Source organism: Lycorma delicatula, chromosome 2 (assembly GCF_047948215.1).
Source record: "Lycorma delicatula isolate Av1 chromosome 2, ASM4794821v1, whole genome shotgun sequence".
Classification (NCBI taxonomy): domain Eukaryota; kingdom Metazoa; phylum Arthropoda; class Insecta; order Hemiptera; family Fulgoridae; genus Lycorma; species Lycorma delicatula.
The window spans coordinates 61,278,438-61,299,453 of record NC_134456.1 but is presented as its reverse complement, the minus strand read 5'-3'; the positions used below and the strand labels follow the sequence as shown (position 1 = coordinate 61,299,453).

At 30.2% G+C, this 21,016-nt stretch overlaps 1 protein-coding gene across 2 annotated transcripts in view; it reads right to left on the bottom strand.

Moving 5' to 3' along the window:
- ck (unconventional myosin-VIIa ck) overlaps nt 1-21,016 on the bottom strand; it is a 303,003-nt gene that overhangs the window by 9,838 nt on the left and 272,149 nt on the right. For both annotated transcript variants that reach the window (XM_075355398.1, XM_075355399.1), the window contains exons 29-37: nt 19,312-19,502; nt 13,332-13,450; nt 10,817-11,072; nt 6,573-6,710; nt 5,534-5,716; nt 3,916-4,117; nt 2,789-2,917; nt 2,475-2,571; nt 1,864-1,961 (exon numbers count right to left, since the gene is read on the bottom strand). In XM_075355398.1, the coding sequence (XP_075211513.1) occupies nt 1,864-1,961; nt 2,475-2,571; nt 2,789-2,917; nt 3,916-4,117; nt 5,534-5,716; nt 6,573-6,710; nt 10,817-11,072; nt 13,332-13,450; nt 19,312-19,502 (1,413 nt within the window). The remainder of the gene's footprint in view (nt 1-1,863; nt 1,962-2,474; nt 2,572-2,788; nt 2,918-3,915; nt 4,118-5,533; nt 5,717-6,572; nt 6,711-10,816; nt 11,073-13,331; nt 13,451-19,311; nt 19,503-21,016) is intronic.

The window sequence follows — 21,016 nt, the reverse complement described above, 5'->3', positions numbered from 1 at the left end:
GGTCTACTCAAGGTACAGACCATTTATACCTTTGAGATATGGGTCTCATATCTCAAACATTTGAGATATGAGACCCATGACGACTGTATATTTCCAACACTCTGACCAATTGTAACCAAAATGAAATAGTATCAATGATACATATTCAATAGTCTCAACAAATTTCATAAAAATCAGAAAATTCAGTCTGAAGATATCAAGCAAAGCAATAACTGATTAAAAAAGACAAAAAATTATGCTTATTATCCCCCTTCCCTGACATGATATTCTTTACTGGAATATTTTCTCCAGCAGTTATGAATTGTAGCCAGAGTAATGCTATCCCATGCAAGAAATACTGAATATGCAACTGTTTTCAGATTGATGGGCTTAAGGAAACTATCTCTTTCCTCGTCACAGTTCACTAGAGAACTGAACAGTTCATGGCAGTAATGCACTTTACATGCCTTTATAATACCCTACTCCAGTGGCTGGATCAATGCCATAGTATTTTTTGACAAGAACATTACCTCTGATGTTTCCATCTCGTGACTGCAGCATATCAGCTAGCAGGTGGTTGTGGTGGACAGTGGGGTCAAGAGTAAGGACAGCTCTCTCTTCAAGTTTAAATGACCAAAGATGTTTCCTCCCTGATTGAACAAATTCTTCATGGAACTATTTCGTTTTGTTTTTTGCTTTTGTTTGGGGGTGAAAAACGCCTGTGCATTATCATCGCCTGGATATTTCTTTAATAAAGAAGTAAAATAACACTAAAATAATAAAACTAAATAAGGTTTAAAATTAATATAAATTATATAATAAAAAATCTATTAAAACAGAAGTTAAAAAAGTGAAATAAAACTCAAAACTAATATCGCAGACGGAGTCTTTAAAATATGAAAGCTAAAATAATTGAAAACGCTAACTATATAAAACTTGACTAATTCCGATAGGGAGTGCAAAAGGCTCCCTACTCTGATAATAAAATTAAAGACATAGAACCAAAAAAATCAAAATTGAAAGTAAAGGAAAAAAAATTATCAAAAACTCTTCTAGCACAAAAATATATGTGATAATATTAAATTTTTTGTAGTAACCTAGTACTACGCAAAAACAGAAACATCCGGTTCAAAATTTCATTATCATTGTACAATATACCACGGATGTTTTTGGGTAGATTAAACTTACGATGCAATGCCGCATAACATATACAGTCTATGAGAATGTGGTGCACAGTCATGTGGCAGTTACATCATGTGCATAGGGGTGCGTGTCCTCCTGACATTAGGTACTCGTGTGTGATCCTTGTATGCCCTATCTGTAATCGGCAGAGGACTACTTCTTCGTAGAGTTTTTCTGCAAGAGGAGTCCCATGGCAACACTGAATTTTTAATCCGTTGAAGTTTATTATCTATCGATGGTAGTTGCCCAGTCACTTTGCCACCCTGCTCTCAGTGATTGTTTTACACGATTAATTAAATCAAGGGTAGTAACTCGGTTGGTAAAAGAAGGTTGAATACACGCTTCTTTGACAGCATAATCTGCTTGTTCATTACCTGGAATCCCTATGTGGCTAGGGACCCAGCAAAAACTTACTTCTGTGTTGCGATTATTCAACTCAGCGATTGCATTGTAAATTTCAATGACGACAGGATGTTTGGAATAAAAGTTTGCTAACGCCTGGAGAGCACTAGTTGGAAATTAATTAAAAATATGCTCATTAACTGCTGTAAATAAAAAAAAACTACAGTTGGCTAAAAAGGATATGTGCTAAAAATAAACTTACATTTAAAAGTATCTGAATTAATAAAAAGAAATTAAATGACAGTAATTGTATATAATTTTATTTCATAATTGTTTTTAACATTAATTTATGTTTCTTACCTGCATCCTGGTTGTATGCAGCAACAATTGCTCTTTTCCAGTCAGTTGCGCTCTGTATCTTGAGAAGATCTCCAGGTATTAATTCTCGAAGCATTTGACTAGAATAAAAATAAACAGTTGAATTTTAAAGTTTACTACATTATATTATTATTTTGTAATTATATTAACTTAAATGTTAACATTAATTTTAGAGTGCTATTTTTCGAAAGAAAACTTGTTTTAAAAAAATTGATTCAAGCTTAAGACAAAATACTTAAAAAAAGGAAATTTTATAAGTTGTCTTGTTATGTAAATATGAATAAGTACATCATTAGAAAGTGGAGCACCCAATGCATAAAGTTTTTTTTTTTAAATTTGCAATTGTAAATCAATTTTAGAATATTTTAACTGACCACATCCTGCTTCTGAGAGAAAGAAAAGATTTAAAAAAAATTACAGTAATTACAGAAAAGTGAACAAATTTCAGTATACGAGAAACTGATAGTTGAACACAAAAACTTTTATTAATGATTTTAATTAATCCATTTTAATTAATTAGAAGGAAATCTAATGAAACTGTCTGCTTTATCCAATCATAATGTATTTCATAAATAATATAAAATTTTACTCACGGTATAGCCTGTAATTCTTGTTTACTTTCTCCAAATCGTACTCTGTATACAAGAGCAGCAAGTCTTGCTGCTTCTTCTTTTGTACACTTGTGGTAACCTGAAAATGCAATAAAAAAAATTAGTGTGCACAACACTCATCTAGTTTTCTATAATTGTAATATTTGCTTCAAGCATTAAATTTTTTTTTGTTTAGTAAGGTAAATATTTATTCACTAAAACATAGTAATCTATTAATTAATGAAATTTATTAAACATTACAATTAATGATTATTAGAATGATGGAAATATGGGGAGCTTTAAGGAAGTCGAGTTACCTCTCAGAAGTTTTGGTAGTTCTTGATGAAAATGAAAAATCAGATCTGAGTTACGATCTTTCCCAGGAATTGTATTTGTCCAAAGTTTCTTCATAAAGAAGACCTGATAAGTGAACTGTGGTGTAGCTCCTAAATTAAAAACAAAAAATTTCTTTTAAATAATTAAAAAACATAAGAACAAAAAAAAAAAATTAGTTAACAGTGTTTTATTCTAGCTGTTAAGTATTTAAAAGCATGTGATTAAAGACATCTAACAAAAAAGTAAAATATTGTAAAGGATAGGTTGAAAATGATTGTATATAATGATAACTACACGACTTCTTTTAAATAAACCACTATTTTATTTTTACCACCCAATAACGTCTTGCTTAATCTATTCTAATTTATAAGCTAAAATAAATATGTCAAGAAGTGGTACAAGTATCAACAGTGTTAAATATATGGAGTATAAAATCATTTATTAGTTTTTCAGATATTCTAAACTGTGGAATAGAGAATTTTAATTTACAATATGTTCACTTCTAAACCACACAGCCATCACCAAACATATTATTGTATATATTATTTCAGTCCCTTCAATTTACATTAAGATTTAACACAATGAAGAGTCACTTAAAGCTGTAGTGAAGTAAACTTAAATTTGTCCAAAAATAAATATAATTCATTTATTAATTCTCCACCAGATTTAATTGAAGGGGCTTCCTAACTTCAGCTAGATCCAAATTACAGGCGACTTCATTCTTTCACACCTTTCTTTTAAAAAGAAGAAATAAATAAAGTCTGTATTTGGAAAACAAACTAATGTGCAATTTTTATTCAAAATAATAATTTTAATTTTTGTATGTGAAAGCTTTACTTAATGGAAAATATCAGTGTTAATTATATTAAAACTAATACCTAGTATTACCTATTATCTTCTCCTAGTGATAGTTAGAATGATAATAATTATAGTCTAGTGATAATTATGACAATAAAACAGAAAAATCTAATTTTCACATAACTATGACATATTTCATATTACGTACTCATAATTTAAAATTTACTCTATTGATTAAAGTAAATATTTAGCTCTATTTTTATTAAGTAAAAGCTATATTACAAAAAATACATCCATTAAAAGTACATACCATCACGTGATGGCCGAGCCTTTTTAATCCAGTCTGTTAAGTGTCTGACAAAATCAAAGAAAAAATCTCCTTCTGGTACTGATATTACTTTATCTGCTATCTTAACAAAAAGACTGAAACCTTCACAAGAACGTAAATTCAAACGTTGCGCAATGTTTGCACAAAAGTCTTTTGCACGAGTGGAAGAATCCACTTCAAATGCCTGAAATAGATAAAATAATAATTAAAAAAAAAAAAAAAAATAATAAAAACTTATTAAAAAATAAAAATAAACAATTTTATGAAAGTAAAAAGTTGAGAACCTTTAGTCTGACAGAACTTTCTTTCCATTCTTCACTAGTGTCAATCTGGACCTTTAAATAATGCACAATGGTACTTTTAATTTATTTATTTATTTATGCATGAAGTAACTAGGATCTTAGACCCAATTACAATAACTATGCTTTCTTTTAATGAGGAATGACTTTGCAGTGTGTGAAAAATATCACCCTGACTGGAATTCAAACCTAGAAACTTCTTTAATAAAAAGCCGAGATGCCACCCCTGCTAATTATAAAATATGAAATTCAAAATAATGTTAAGTTCATCACACTACTATAAGAAAGTGTAAAAGTGATGTCAGGTATTTGGTGTCAACAGAACAAAAATTAAGACTTGAAATTATCTACTGATAATGATTTCAGGACACAAGATGTGTGTGTCTTAGGATAGACAGATATATTTGATTCTAGGATATTTGGGAAACTACCCTAATCAGAAGCAGTAACCCTCCTTTAGCCTGATTTACGGGATTTAAGAGTCAGGTCAGAAATTGTTGAGCAACGATCTTTTTTGATTTCATCATCGATTAAATTGATTGAGGGCCTCCCCATTCTTCAACATGAACATTCTTCATCATACACATTAATTCTGTTACTTCTAAGCCTTTCACACTGTTTTCAGATGTTTCTTTCATTCATTACATTATTACCATACACAGCAACCAACTGCCTATGAATTTCAGCCGGCTTAACGTTTCAATGGCTTAAAAAATGTATACTCCACATATTTCACAGGCAGCAGCAACATCGATTTTCCTATTCATTTTATAATGTAATAACTCACACGTAATCAGAGATACTACAATGTGACAACTTACAGACAGGTTCGCCAACCTTAAGGAGAGAAATTTCCCAGCGGTCTTTACTTTAGAGATATTCCTCGTAGTTTCTATTTTTTAACACAGTTAAAAATATAATGCAACTAATTTATTATATTTAAATAACATTTTTATGTTATTTTGTAATGGTAATAATTGTCTTTTAGGTCACACCCTATAAGAATAATGAACTAATCATAGTTTTAAATCTTTGTCACTTTGAGTAGTTTTAACTGCAGTGTATAGTTCATTTACAACCACAAATAACTAATATTTTAATAGATCTGTTTATCTAATAGTAAAACATTTTGTACGGGAAGATGTGAACTACAAATTAATAAAAATATATCAGGCTAGAAATATTCTTTCAAACATTTATTTATTATCTTGGGCTCTAGTTAACTTTAAAATTATCTGACACAAAGTAAATAATAATACTGTACTGCACTATACCTATAGTTTATAAATTATAATACAAACCTCATCAGTATCATCAGGGAAATACACTTTATGAAAGATCTGAGTAGTCTTATGTTGTATGGCTTCAACTTCAACTTGATGAGGAGGGTACTTTCTTTGACCATTTCTTAAAGTTTTCTGTAAGCGCTGTAGTGAATCCTGCGAAATAGGATGACGACGAGTTCTAAGGAATGTAGTCAATTCCTATAATAAAACAATAAAATAATGAAGTAAGACAATGACTATACTGTAAAACAATGAAATCATCTAAGTAATCTGAATTGATTTATTCTAATTTGGTTAAATTTAATTCTTTGTATACTTATTGTTAAGTTTTTTTACATTTATTGGCAATTTAATAATATTTATTTTGCAAAGTATAAAAATTTGTTTATTTTGTCTAGTAAAATTCATTCTTAAGTGTTCTATTTCTTTATTGTAACTTAAGACTTTTCACATAAGAATCAGTACAAGTAACTGAAGGGCACATTTGAAGTGGAATAAAAATCTAAGGAGAAAAAAGAGATGTTAGGATTTGTGATGGCAGTTTTTAAAATCAAAAATGAGTTAGAAGAAATACTGAAATGCAAACATTTATTGATTAGAGAGAAAATCAGCTTTAAAATAAGTAAAAATAAATCGAATATAATGAAATATGACAGAGAAGAGAAAAATGAGGAATTATATAATATATTTGGTGATAAAAGGATGTGCAAGAAAACATTTGTGCTAAAGGCAAAAATCTTCATTTACTAAACAGATAACTGAGGATGTATGATAAAATAAATGTCAAGGTTAGTCATAAACAAAAGGAAATAACATTAAAATAGTGGAAAGATCAATGACCAAACAAATTTTAAACATTAACATTTTATATTGCTTTTTTGGTCCAAAAAATAAATTGCTACATTTAATGCATTAGTTAATAAACTGAAGGAATTTTTATGTGCCCATCAGTTTTTATATAATCAAGTGTACAAGAGTAAGTATAACCAGATAGTACATTAAAAAAAAAATAAAAAAATAGGTAATTTAAGTAAATGGGTTTACATTTATATACCTTAAGTAGGGCTTGACTGCAAGCAAATAATCCAGTAGCTAACCACATCAGTTCCCAGCCTCTTTCTTCACTAAGACGATTTCTGTTATCTGTCAACTGTCTCATTAATTGGCAATAAATTTCATCCCTCAGGATTTCCTGAAAAATTAAAGTTGTATAACTTATTCCTGGAGGTAATCAGTATGAAAAAAATGGTCTGTCTAATTATTCATTTTCATATCAGTTTACATGCTTAAAAATTATCTGAAGAGTTAAGTTGTCTACAAAACCTGATTTTATTATTATTACCAATACACATTTAATATAATTTTCAACATAACCCTTACATTTTATTCATAAATGGATTGCAATAAAAAAATGATCACTTCTGGTATTTTGGTTTATGAATTTTTTATAAACATTTTATTTCATGTGAAACAGCTATATAAAGTATACCTTGATTATTATATTTGGAATTAGTATATTTACAATTCTGATCTAATTCTAAGTAAAAAAAAAGCAATTAATTGTTTTTAAATATATGGAAATTTAATAATGCTGTTTTTGTGAATATTATTATATCATTCCCTGTTGGTATCAATGTGAGTATACACAGAAAAGAAATACAATGATATATTATTTCCATGAAATTAAAGCCAAAAGTACTTCTCTTGTCTGGATGCCTACTGATTAAAATAACTTTGCTAAAAAGGGATTAAGGAATAATATAGTAAAAAAGCACATTGTAAGATGTTATTTTCTGTCTACAAATTCAATTATTATTATAATTTTTTTTAATTTACTTTATTGATGTAAAGTGTTTGTAAGAAATCTTTAAAATTGTATCATATTTCTCAAAAGGATGTCTTTCTCATACAAAAACTTAAGACAATCATCTATTTTATACAGTTACCCTTATTTACTTTTCTACAGTTGTAATTAATAATGATTTATATTAAATTAACTGGCAGAACTCTTCCTGGTGTGATATCTGTGGAGGATGTTACACAATAGTACCCTATATAATATGTGGCAGTCAGAATTATGTAATAATTATTAAAAAGTTTTATCCTAAACAATAAAATGTTGACAATGTTTGTATTTCAGGTAATTTCATTGAGAAGTAAGATTATTTCAAATTATTCTTTTTTTGCCTAGACCTTAACCTAGGATTATTATTTATTTGGCAATTTCACAAATGGATCAGTGCAAAACAATACTGACATTTTTTTATTTCTAACAATCATTTAGTGTAACACACAAAAAATTTCACACATTAAAAATAAAATATGAAAGAATACAAGAATAAACAGTATATAAATAGAAATACAAGTTTTATACATCATATAGAATTAATTTAAAATACTGACTAATAAATACTTGTAACATACATTATTACATCTGTGTAAAAAAAATTGTTTTAAGTTCAGCAGAGCATTTTCAATCAATTTTCACAAACATGGTGCTTTTTAATATTTTAAAACACATTCAAAAATATCTACAACTCTTTCTCTGAATGTTATATACATAACTGTTCACAATTTAGTAAAATTACTTAGTATCTAAAATTAATAATTAAAGTGAGTTATTAAATTACAGATAAGTGTTGACAAAATAAAAAATATGAGTTAAAACTCATTGTAAATCATAAAACAAATGTGCAAGCATCTACCTGTGCAAGCCCCCTCCCATGCAGGTCCTACAAGTTGAAAAATCAGAATTTCTTAAAGCTTTCTAGTTTTCATCACACAAACTAGCTCTTAGAAAATGAAATCAATTATTGATAACTGTTATCAAATATTTTTTACAGTAAGATCAACTTAAGAAGCAGTTCCTTTTTTATAAAGTAAGATATAATGAACGTTACAATATGTTCATAAAAAAGATGTGTAATGGAAAAATAATACTAAATATTAAATTTGTAAAGATATAATAAATAAACAGTAGTTTACTACATTTCTGAAAGATAATTATGATAATGGTCATGAAGAATTCATGGTAATTTGATTATTACTGACAGGTATTTTAAAACTAGGTTGTAAACATCTATTTACATCCATTTTGCTTATTATTTCAAGAATAATTCTTGAAAAATTAATATAATTTAAAAATTATTTTTAAATCTAACATCAAGAAATTTTGTGATGGAGCCTATCTGTTAGGTTGCAATGCAGTATAATAAACTGACAGATTCTATTTATTGTGTGACAGGTGGGGAGATATCGAGAGGGTACCAATGTCTGGAAGAGAGCAGTCTGAAACACACTAAGATGAACTGGTATTTCTTATGACCAAAAAACCTTTTCCATGACATAACATAGAAGTTGATAATACTGTATATGATCAGGTGATTATAAAGGTTAATCAGCTACTTTCATTTATTCAATAAAGTGGTCACGTTTTTAGAAGTTGATATTGTTTTCAGTGTTTTGGTTAGTTATCAGTTTCTTTTACGGAATTTATCTGATTCTTATCAGATTCCTTCAGGAATCAACAATAACAGTTTGAAAAAAGCTGGATCAGACCTCTGTTTGAAATGATCTTGGCATCCTTCCAGTTGATTGAATAGCTCTTGATATTGTTTTCAATATTTTCAATATCAATATTGACATTGTTTACAATCTTCTCTTAAGATAACCATGAAAAGATCTTCAGAGCTAAATATTTCCTGTTCCAACATTTTACAAAATAATGAAAAAAGATCTTGGGTTTCAACCCTTGAGCCTGCTCATATTAATGAGTTTTCTGACCAGGACATAGCTTTAAGAAACATGTCGCAAATTTTTTCTAAGGCATTTTCCTAATGTTCAATTACAGAAACCAGTTTTCCTCTTGACAAGTGCCATTTACCTGAATATTAGATCTTGGAACATGTATTTTTATTATAAGGAAAATCCTCACTTTTATGAGGAAATCACAGACAATCCTTAGATGTAATGATGTGGGGAGCGATATCTGAAAGCAGGTGATTGGACCATACTTTTTTTGAGGGAAATGTTAACAGCATTTTTTACTTTAATATGTTTGAAAATAGCTTTATACCTCAGTTCAAATGATTGGTATGAAATTAACTGCTATTTTACAGCAAGATGGAGCTATAGTTCAGTATGCTCAGACAGTAAGGGGAGACTTTTTAAATGATGGTGGATTGATAAAGGCTACGAAATTCAGTGGCCACCTAGAAGTTCAGACTTCTGTAATAAAGTTCAGAAACTGTAATAACTCCCTTTGGAGTTATATACTCCGTTAAAGAAAAAATGTCTCAGTTATAACTAAGAAATGTTATGAGTTGAAAACTGCTGTCAGATACTGTTTTTATGACTTTGATCTTTCAACATGAAGAAAATGTCAAAGTGCATTTGGTGACTAAAAAAAATTGTGTTCAGACAATGGAGGAGTGCTAACAATGTTTATTTCTTTTTATGGAAAGGGATTTTGTGGTCATAGTATAAAAGAGGATTAAAATAAATAACTGTAGTTCTAGAAGGAAATTTATTAAGTAGCTGGTACTCAAAGCATTAATAAGATAGAATATCTATTTATAAAATATCTATGAATGCTTGTAGTGTACTAGCTTGCAGTTTTATCAAACATATCTAAATGAAAAATTATTACTCTTTCCCCAAAACAGTTTAATCTCTAAACATAACATATTAAAAACAAATAGTTCTAAAGAATATGTAAACTTCTTATATACTGGCAATTCAATTTGTGAATGTAGCAGATCGTTTGTTATTACTAGGGTTTGGGGTATGAGTGTACAAATGCAAATGAAAATTATGAAAACATGAGACAGATTTGTTCAGTGTTTTGGTAAGGAAGTTAGTAATTAGTTTCCTTCATGGAAACTAATTCCTACTAGATTCCTACCAGAATCAATATTAACAATTGGAAAAATACCAGGGTCAGTCCTAAATTTTAATTGCTCTGAACATCCTTTAGTCGATAGAATGGAATGTGTAATGTAAATGATAGTTTGTAGTATACAAAATATGATGTAGTAGCCAGTTTGTTATTTTGTGTATGACTGTAGATATAAGTAAGTAAAAGCTAAAGGGTTACAAAAATTTTTATAACACTTCTATTGTAAAGATTTATGATTTATATTTACTAATGATTGTAAGTCTTATTTCATTCTATATGAAATACTGATTGCTCTTATAAATTTTCACGTGAGCAGAACTTTTAACTGAAATACTATTTTAAACCCTAAATAATGTGTTTCAAATGTTTTATACTTTATAAAATTAAAGAAAGAAACTCACATGTTTAAGAGGCCCATCAAATATTTGGTCTGTATATTCATTACCACTTCTTCTTTTTGCTGGGAGGTCTCCACAGTATTTCAATATTGCAGTAAAAGCAAAACATGCTTCTTCTGCTAGTTCTTCTTTACCGGACAATTTCCTTAAAAGAGGTTGTTTCATTGGTTCTCTAGTATGCCTCCATAATTCATCACTGCCTCCTCTACGAGCTGATGTAAGTGTTAATGCTTTAGACATGGTTCTCTTTGGCGGCAATCTAAGTAATAATGAGCTAATTAACTCCACTTAAATAAACAAAATAACAATTTTTTTTAAATGTTAAAGACAAATTATTACACAGTCATTATAATACTACATTACTGGATAATGAGAATAACCATGAATGTAAAAAATTAATTAACCATTTAATAATAACCAATTAGTAATTGATTTGTATAAACTAATAAAATCAAGTCTCTAATAATCACACTATACAATAGTGTATAATATAATATAGTGTGATAATGTTACTAGTCTCAAATAATCATTAATATTGTTAATATTATCATATATTATGACTGACTGAACAAAATAAAAAAGGCAAATATTAAGTTGACAAAATTGTTAATTATTACTGCAACATTATAGAAGACAAAACTTGTGTTCCTAATTCCCAATATTGTGATTGCTTATATCGTAAAAATGTAGTTGCAATTTCAATTGGATTAGTTGACAGTACTTTTGAGAAGGTTCATCAGACAAAAAATAAAAGGTTATTAATGTTTGAATCTGGTATATTTTATATTAGATAAAAACAGATGTTAAAAATGAATTAAAGTTATTACACTTTGATATAATAATTATAAAGAAGTCCCATTTTGATTTTAATAGAAAAATATCTGATGTGGACATCACATGACTTCCTTGTACGCATATTAAATTACATACACACATTTTTTGCTGCACTTTATTCAAATTTATTTCATTTGAAAGTGAGATACAGTCCTCTAATTCTTTAATAAAGTGGACAGCAGCATAATTGCTAAAATATTAGTTTTTATTAACATCAAATATTTATACAATTATTATTAATTCAACAATCTTATCTGAAATAAATGTAAGTCTCACATCTATCTAATACTATGTTTTTTAAATTATTATGATTAATCATCAACAAAATGAAAACAAAAATGAATAATCAGATGTTTCGCCAAATATGATGTGGACACCACATGACTTACTTGTACACCTATTAAATTACACATACAGATTTTTTTTAAAATGAAAAGTATATAAAATTTTATTTCATTAATAACTTACGATATTTTTTCATATTTTTTTTATTGTTATTATTGAATTACTATTTATTTAAAACATTTTTTACAATTAGAGGTTAATAATTATTAATAAATCAATATGTTTAAATAAAAAAAGGGAAATGACATCTGATTCGAGCTGATGTACCTTCCCCTTATAAGATCCAAATATTTCATTAATTAAAATTTCATTCGGCCATAACTCTCTGAGTTATGCGATACATATATACAGATTCATGCCGAAATTAGTCAAAATTGATTCAAGGATGGTCAAAATGGATATTTCTGTTAAAATCTGAAAACCAACATTTTTCAATACTTCATACAAGGAAGTAAAAAAAAAACAAAAAAGGAAGAATAATGAATCTAGAAAAAAATAATCTCTTTACTTTGGAATAATTCCACTCATGATACTTTTTGATTATGAAGATATTACTTCTCAATTAATATTAGTTTTTTTTTTTACTTTTTTTTTTAATCTATTACTTTTATTCAATTTTTAAGGTGCAGTTATATTTACATCATGTATTTTGAAATGTCTTTTGTGAAATACACAATGTTCAATATTTGAAATTTTTTATACACAACATAATAATTCACTTTAATTAAAATTAACAAAAAGGAGATTACTTAGAGAAAGAATGTGGTTTCAATATCTTGGAAGAAATGATTGAAAGAATAGCTTCAGTGAACAGTATGTAGTGAATGATTCACAGACAAAAAAAAAGTTGTATCAAAGAACGAAGGTGCTTGTTTACCACTCTGCATATATGTCCATTCTTATCTAGTATAGAGTAACCCTGAGTTTTTAAAGGGAATGATGGCAAATAAGAGATGAGATTTTTGAGGAGAGTAAAGATTAAGATGATGAGGTAGAATCTAAAACAGTAATATTAGAATGCTGATGAAAAGTGAACATTCTGTATTGGATGTACTGCAGAGATCAACTTAAAATAGTTTGCCTGCATTAATAGAATGAAAACAGATCACAAAAACAGGCGCTAGATAGGTATGAAGGAACAAGAGGAAGAGTAAGATGGAATGATCAGATAAGAACTGCAATAGAGGTTTGAAAAATCAAAACTTAAAGGTTAAGAAGTAAGGAGAAAAGTGTTGGGTTTCGTAATTTTGTAAACACTACTCCGTAGATAAAGTAGAATGTGAATAAAACATTAAGTATTAATAAAAATCAGCAATTTATTTTAAAATATTATTATTACCTGAAGTGATCAATAGAATATTCAGCAAGAGTATGAGGTTTTTCCCTGTTGTCAGTACCATTAACATGCTGAGAATAAAGTTTTCTTCCATGTTCAGCTCCTTCTAAGCTAAATAAAGCCTAAAATAAAAAGAAAATAAAAACATTTATAAAGATTAAGTTAGACACCTTGTAAATAATAACAAGAAATTTGTATTTTGCAATGACAAGAATGAGTAAATAGTATGTTTACCAAATGATTTTCAAATGCAAGTATTGTTTATATAACTCATACATTGTTATTGTTAAGACAACTTATATAAAGAATAAGTTGTAAAATATCACAGTGTACAAAAAAAAAAAATATGTTATAAAATAATCCTAACCCCAAAGGGAAAGCCTTGTGACAATCCTGGTTGCTACACTACCCCCTCTGTTCATACCCCTGATGATCTTTACTGGAGGTTGTCTTTAAGGCCCTCTGAACTTGATAACATAACACAGTCATTTGTTTGGACTCTGTCAGGATACCACCGATACAAATGTCTAGTCAGCCACTTCCATCAATGTATTTACACAACCTACTCTCACCTTTGCATGGCCTCTTCCAACCAAGTTATATAGTTGTAAGTTATTATAACTTACAACCCTCAACTATTAAATTAATCAATTTGTGGAAGCATGATCCTGCCCCTTCTAACACTGAAGGTAACACACAAAATCTCTTCCTATATCTGTCTTCAATTAGACTATGCAGTGAAATACTTGAATGAGTCTTGAAACACCAAGAATATTATCCCCATACCAATAAAACAAAGAATTAGTCACAACAACAATTTTGTCTCACAATTCAATTTACTTAAAATCCTCTTGATTTACTTAAAAATCAAGAAACAAATCTAATAAGCCTTTAATAAAAACATACCCTATATGTCTCTGCTCTGGTCCACTTTCAGGAGTAAGGTCAATGCCTACGACTCCCACACCGCAGCTCCATCACACAGTTCTTCACACATCCATTTTCATCTTAACAGTGAATATCATAGCTAATGTGGCTTGATGCCAAAAAAATTATTTTGGCAAAGTAAGCACCCAGGCAGTCTCTAGCCATCTGGGTTGTTATTCTATCTGTTTTGTTTTTTCACTAAATGAACAATGATTGTCTGATAAATGATCAACACACACACAATAATGGACTGTATAACATTTTACTGTAATGAATTACTTATTACTGCTAATTATATTATTTAAGACGGCACAGACATCCGTCTTTCAAAATATCTCGCCACCCACTGACTACACACAAAGGAATCCTCACTACCTCACACTCACACATCAACATACATCAGCATGCGACAAACATGAATCCGCAATTTGACACACACGCACATACACACACCAACAATATCTATATATCTAAAACAGTAACAGACCCCCTCATCAATTCTCCACAGAGCTAAGAATCTAAAGAAGCCAGCAACTATGTTCCATTCCCTTTAGGTTTTTCTAATTAGCTTGCAGATCAAAACCAGAATTGATCCTTGCAAGCTCAATAGCTACTTTGGTACGTTCAGCTTCGTACCTGGGGTAGACATGTAAGACGTGGTGTACATAATCAATGGACCTGCACTCCGGACACAAGCCTGAATTAATCAAACCAAATCTGGCCAACCTATCTTGAAAAGCACTATATCCAGAATGAAACTGTGTAATATGCCGATTGGGAGAGATCCATCTTTTCTTTTTCCTGTTTAGCCTCCGGTAACTACCGTTTTAGATAATACTTCAGAGGATGAATGAGGATGATATGTATGAGTGTGAATGAAGTGTAGTCTTGTACATTCTCAGTTCGACAATACCTGAGATGTGTGGTTAATTGAAACCCAACCACCAAAGAACACCGGTATCCACGATCTAGTATTCAAGTCCATGTAAAAATAGCTGGCTTTACTAGGACTTGAACGCTGGAACTCTCGACTTCCAAATTAGCTGATTTGGGAAGACGCGTTCACCACTAGACTAACCCGGTGGGTTGGAAGAGATCCATCTAACTAAATGCATACTTCTCACATCAGGAAAACTACCATGTGTGTAATGGCCATCAGACGATTCAATCTAGCTTATTTGCCACAAATAAAAACCTTGGTCGTCCATTTCTTTTATGTGTCCAGAGTTAAGTTGGCCTACCTTCTTAGCATCATAACATAATTGGCGCTCAGTCACAATGATATCAATGGACAAGAAATAACAAGGACTGCCTCTTGAGAGACAGTCCTATAGGCACCAGTCACAGATAACAATAGGACACGCCGGGCTCTCAACAAAATACTCCTATGACATTTGTACCTCATTCAATGAGCCCAGAGAGGTGCATTATACAGCATTATAGCTTCGCATATACCCTTAAATAGAACACGCATGGTTCTGAAATTAAGTCCCCCAAAAAATTGCATGATTTCGGCAGCATTTTTGAAAAAAAGACACAGACTTTTGATTTTTGGTTTTTTCATATGTATCTCTAAAAATAAAAATGAAAAATTATGGTCATTAAGCAAAGAATTTAAAAAAAGATTTAAATGCAGGTGTTTGTTTTTAAGTAGAATGGATATACAAATATAAATTAAAAGTAAGAAGAGTGTGTACAGTGGAAAACTAGGACTAAAATCTTTATTTATGAGTAGTACTGTGGAAATCCAGCAAACATTAAAAAAAAATTGGTTGAGTTGAATGAGTATTTTCTTTTCAAAGAGTTATATCTTTAAACTTGTCGATTGTAAATTTTAATCTTGTTTGTTTAAATTGTCATTAAATATGTGACCATATCTATAAAAAATAACTGCATGTAAAATATAACTACTTTATGTACTGTAATGAGTGATAAAAAATTTAGCATTTATTTTTATTAAAAATAAAGTTTCTGATTTACTTTCTCTATTATATACCACAGAAAGGTACAGGGTGTCCCATATAAAACGCAACCCATCAATTACTCATCCATGAAATTTCAAAAGTCAAGCTTACTCCCTTACTCGTTACTGAAATGGACTCGTCCAACATCTGAACATCGCGGCTACGCAGTAGAACACTACCGATAGTAACAACAATGCAATCATAACGTTCAGTGTATTGCTAGAGACAAGATGGTGTTTTCGCTAGATGAACGTGTTTTCATTGTTGAGTCGTACTTCAGTACGAAATCAGTGGTTGCAGTGCAAGATTTGTTTCGTCATAAGTACCCAGATAAACCAGCTCCTAACAAAACATCAGTATTAAAGTTAGTTGCAAAATTTAGAGAGACTGGTTCTGTTAATAACAAGGAACACAAAGATCTGCGTCAGTGTTGAATACAGATACAGTCACTGAACTAATCAAAGACATAGTCACTAATCAAAGACCAATTACTTGCCTCACCAAATAAATCGATCAGACGTTTGTCTGCTGAAATTAATTTGTCTAAATCAACTGTTGATCGGGCGACCAAACAATTACAATTACAACCTTATCGCATTCAAACGGTTCATTGACTTCTTGAGCCCGACAAAGAAAAACAGCTACAATATTGTCAATGGTTCCGTCAATTTCTGCGTGAGGGAATTAATGTTATGGATTCGTTATTTTTCACAGATGAAGCACGGTTTCATTTGGATGGCTACGTAAACAGCCAAAACAGTAGAATTTGGAGTGCTGAAAATCCCCACGTTTATCACGAAAAACAATTACACCCGCAAAGTTGGGCGTGTGGTGTGCGATATTGTGGAAGAAAATAATCGGTCCTATTTTTTTTGAGTACACTATTAATGCAGAACAATATCAGGATATTTTATTTCAGTTCATTGCACTCTTGGAAGAGGAAGACAGACACTGCTGGCTACAAAATGATGGTGCGACATCGCACTACGCAGGTTCAACTTCTGATTTCGTTGAGGAATTCTTTGGTAATCGTGTTATCGATCGAGGCTTGTGGCCACCAAGATCTCCAGATTTGACTGCGGCGGATTTTTTTCTATGGGATTACCTCAAAGAAAAAGCCTACAGCAAACCACGAATACTTGAACAATTGAAAGTCAATATTGAACAAGCTGTATTAAATATCCAGCCACAAACTTTGAAAAAAGTTGCAAGAAACGCTGTAAAAAGAATTGAAGCTTGTATTCAAGAAGATGGTGGGCACTTTCAACATTTACTCTAAATGTAAGGTAATGGATGGTAATAATAAAAATTACATTTACATTTACACATGCCTTTTTATTATTTCAATACCTACCAATATAAGGTTGGGTTGCGTTTTATATGGGACACTCTGTATATAATACAGAAAGGAGTTTAGATATATTTATAACAATATTGATTCTTATACAACTAATCCTGACATCATTACCTAATTAAGGCAAAATTCTTGATTCAAATTCTGTCTGATCTCCCTCTGATTGTTTGATTAGACTTTACTATTTTTCTTAGTGTAGGTAATTTTCATTACTATAAAAATTTGCTGTATTTGGCATAAAGTTATAAAAGTGAATAAATGAACATCACAATATTCCTTAACACATATTATTAAGAATAGGAAGAAATTTAAAATGAATATCAGAAAACTTTTTTTCTACAGTATATATGAAGCGCCTTTAAAACAATACATTGATCCACCAATCGTGAGATACTAACAATAAACAGGTTTTTGAATTCTGTAAAGAAATGTTTAATAAAATTTAACATCAAATTTGTGAAGTCTATGATTTAATTGTGACAAATAATGCTAATCTCTGTGGTGGAGTGGTAGCACTTCTGGTTCGAATCCTGGTCAGGCATGACATTTTTCATATGCTACAAAATCTCCATTTCATATATTCCTATGGCACAAGCTTTAAGCTTATGTGGTGAAGTAATAAAAAAAAAAAAAAAAAATAATAGCATGGTAGAAAGCTGCCTAGGATTTTTAATGAAGGTACAGAGAATCATCATGATAAGAAACATCAGTGGCTGCTTGTCCCTAATTAATGAAAATATGCAGAAAATTGTCAAAAGATGATTCATTCTTACAGAGAAAGCAACATTTTTTATTTGTCTACAATTTCCTGACATTTCAAGATTTTTATTATATAGATTGTGACTAAAAAATTGCATTATGAAAAATTGGATTTAAGAAGAAAGAAAAAAATGTGAATTGATGTTCTCAAAACAAAATGAATGGGAGCAGCTTTGTAATTTTTCCAGTACTGTGAAGGGAAGGCATCTGAAAAGAAGTCACTTCAGGTCAAATGTGGATTTGCCACTTTAACACCAGAAAGCTATCAATAATCATTACAAGAGTGACATATTCATTCTCTTAAAGTCAACAAGTTCAAGACAACTTTCTTTGCAAGAAAAATCATGTGCATTGGTTTTTGCGACTGTCAGGAGAATTTTGTTTGTGGAATTATCATGACAAAGCACAACAACCAACATAGAAGCATACTGTGTAATTCTAAAAAAGTTATGGTATGCAATGCAATACAAAAGATGTGGGCCGCTGAGTTGTGGAATTATATTGCTTCACTGTTTGAGTCAAGATCTACTCAACTAATTTTGGTGGGAGCAATCTATTCATCCTCCTTATAGTTTGGACCTGGTGTTGAGCCCAAGTCCATCTTCTTATGCACCACAAAAAAATTTCTTGATGGCCAGAAAGTTCAGCAATCATGTTGAAACCAAGAAAATTATTCAAGTACATAAAATGGAGTTCTATAACTGGTATCTTTATATTTGTTCCAAGATTTGATAAGTGTTTCAATTTGTATAACAATATGTTGGAATATAGAATTTTATGAGAATAAAATTACTGTTTTTCAACCATAAATTTTTTTTTAAGAGCCAATCGGTACTTTTTTCCTTAAATACTGTTGAAAAGATCAAACTAAAATTTTACAACTACATCAAAAAAATTCCTCTATTATGGAGTTTATAATCTGATAAATAACAAAACCTTTTTTAAATATACAATGTATAACAATAAGTACATTACTTACTAGAATGTCAAGTGGTGGCTTGCTTAATGCAGGTAGTACATAAACAGTTTCTGCAGGAAAATCACCCTTTTCAGCTGTTCGTTCACATCGTCCCACACACCAACCAGAATTCATTACAGTTTCTCCAGTACTTTCATCTTCTAAAATTATTAAATCTCCCCTTTGGAATGTTAAGAACGAAGAACCTTCACCTACAATGACAAAGTTTATTGAGAAATTTGTTTTTTATTTTACAAAATTAACAGAGTTTACGAGTGTAGGTTAATACTTTCATCAAGAACACTGTGATGTAGGGGTTGCACAATAAATTTCCATCCACCCTATGTACCTTGTAGTAGTAATTCTGGTAATAATCGAACAATGCATTATTTACTATTATTTACCAACAGTTCTCTTTAAATATACTTATTCCTTTTTTGTTGTAAACAAATGATTAAATGACACTGGTCAACATGATTTTTGTCTCACAAGTATCAATAGGTGTACTTAATGCAGTTTTTATGTCGTTTTCAAATATATATTCGGAATTTCTCCATCACCCACAGTTTTTTTGTTATTTTAATTTTTTTAAATATTTTAAAACATTTTTTTGTCCATTAGTCTATTGTTAAGTAAAAGCTCCTAGAGCATTGTAAATATGATGGAACCAAATGAGCTAACTTAAAGGGTAGCATTGCTACTGCTGTGAAGGTTCAGTTGTGTGTAGACATGTACAAATGTGATCTAGTGTAGCACACATTCCTCAGAACGATGGCAGTTGTGAGATAGTAATGAACCAGTAAACATGTCATTGTGAGTGCTTTGTGTGTCTGAATTATTGTGTAGTACTTATTTATAACTTTATTTCTTTTAATCAGTTGTTAGTTACAAAATGTTTAGAGTTTGTTTAAATCATCCTAACAATTTTTGCTATGTATGTGGTGAAGTGATGCTCAAGTCCCAAAGGCGAAACCTTACTCCATTAGTAAAAAAATGTTATGAACTTTATTTTGGGTGTAAAGTCAGGGACCAAACAAGGGGCCCGCCCCACGTATCTGTTGTTTATTGTGTATATCTCACTACATGGAAAAATGGCACACACCACATGCCAGTTGTTATCCCTATGATTTGGAGGGAACACAAAGAACACTCTTCTGACTGGTATTTCTGCTTAAAAAACGTTAAAGGCATTACGTCAAAATCAAAACATACAGTGGTGTACTCTAACTTGCAATCTGTAATGAGACCAGTTCCACACTGCGAAGAATTGCTCATACCAAAGCCTCCAGAACATGTGACATTAGATAAAGAGAGCTCAGAGTCTGATGGAAGTAAGGAAGAAAAAGAAACAGATTATGATACAACTTTTGAACAAAACAATTTATCTAAGCCTGAATTTATCTAAGTCTGAAATATTGCTTCTCGGTTAAAAGGATGGAATCTTCTTCAAAAGAATACAAAGATATGTATTTATAATCGTCATTCTGAATTTAAAGACTATTTTTGTGAAGAAAAGTGGCTTAGTGTTTTATAATATTTCTTCCCTTATGGAGACACTTTGTAATGAACATAACCCAACAGAATGGCACTAATTCATTGATTCATCTAAAGTTAGTTTAAAAGCTATGCTTCTGCATAATGGCAATAAATTCCCATCAGTACATGTGTCTCACTCTGTTAGTATGAAAGAAACATATGAAAACTTTAAATTTATATTGGAAAAACT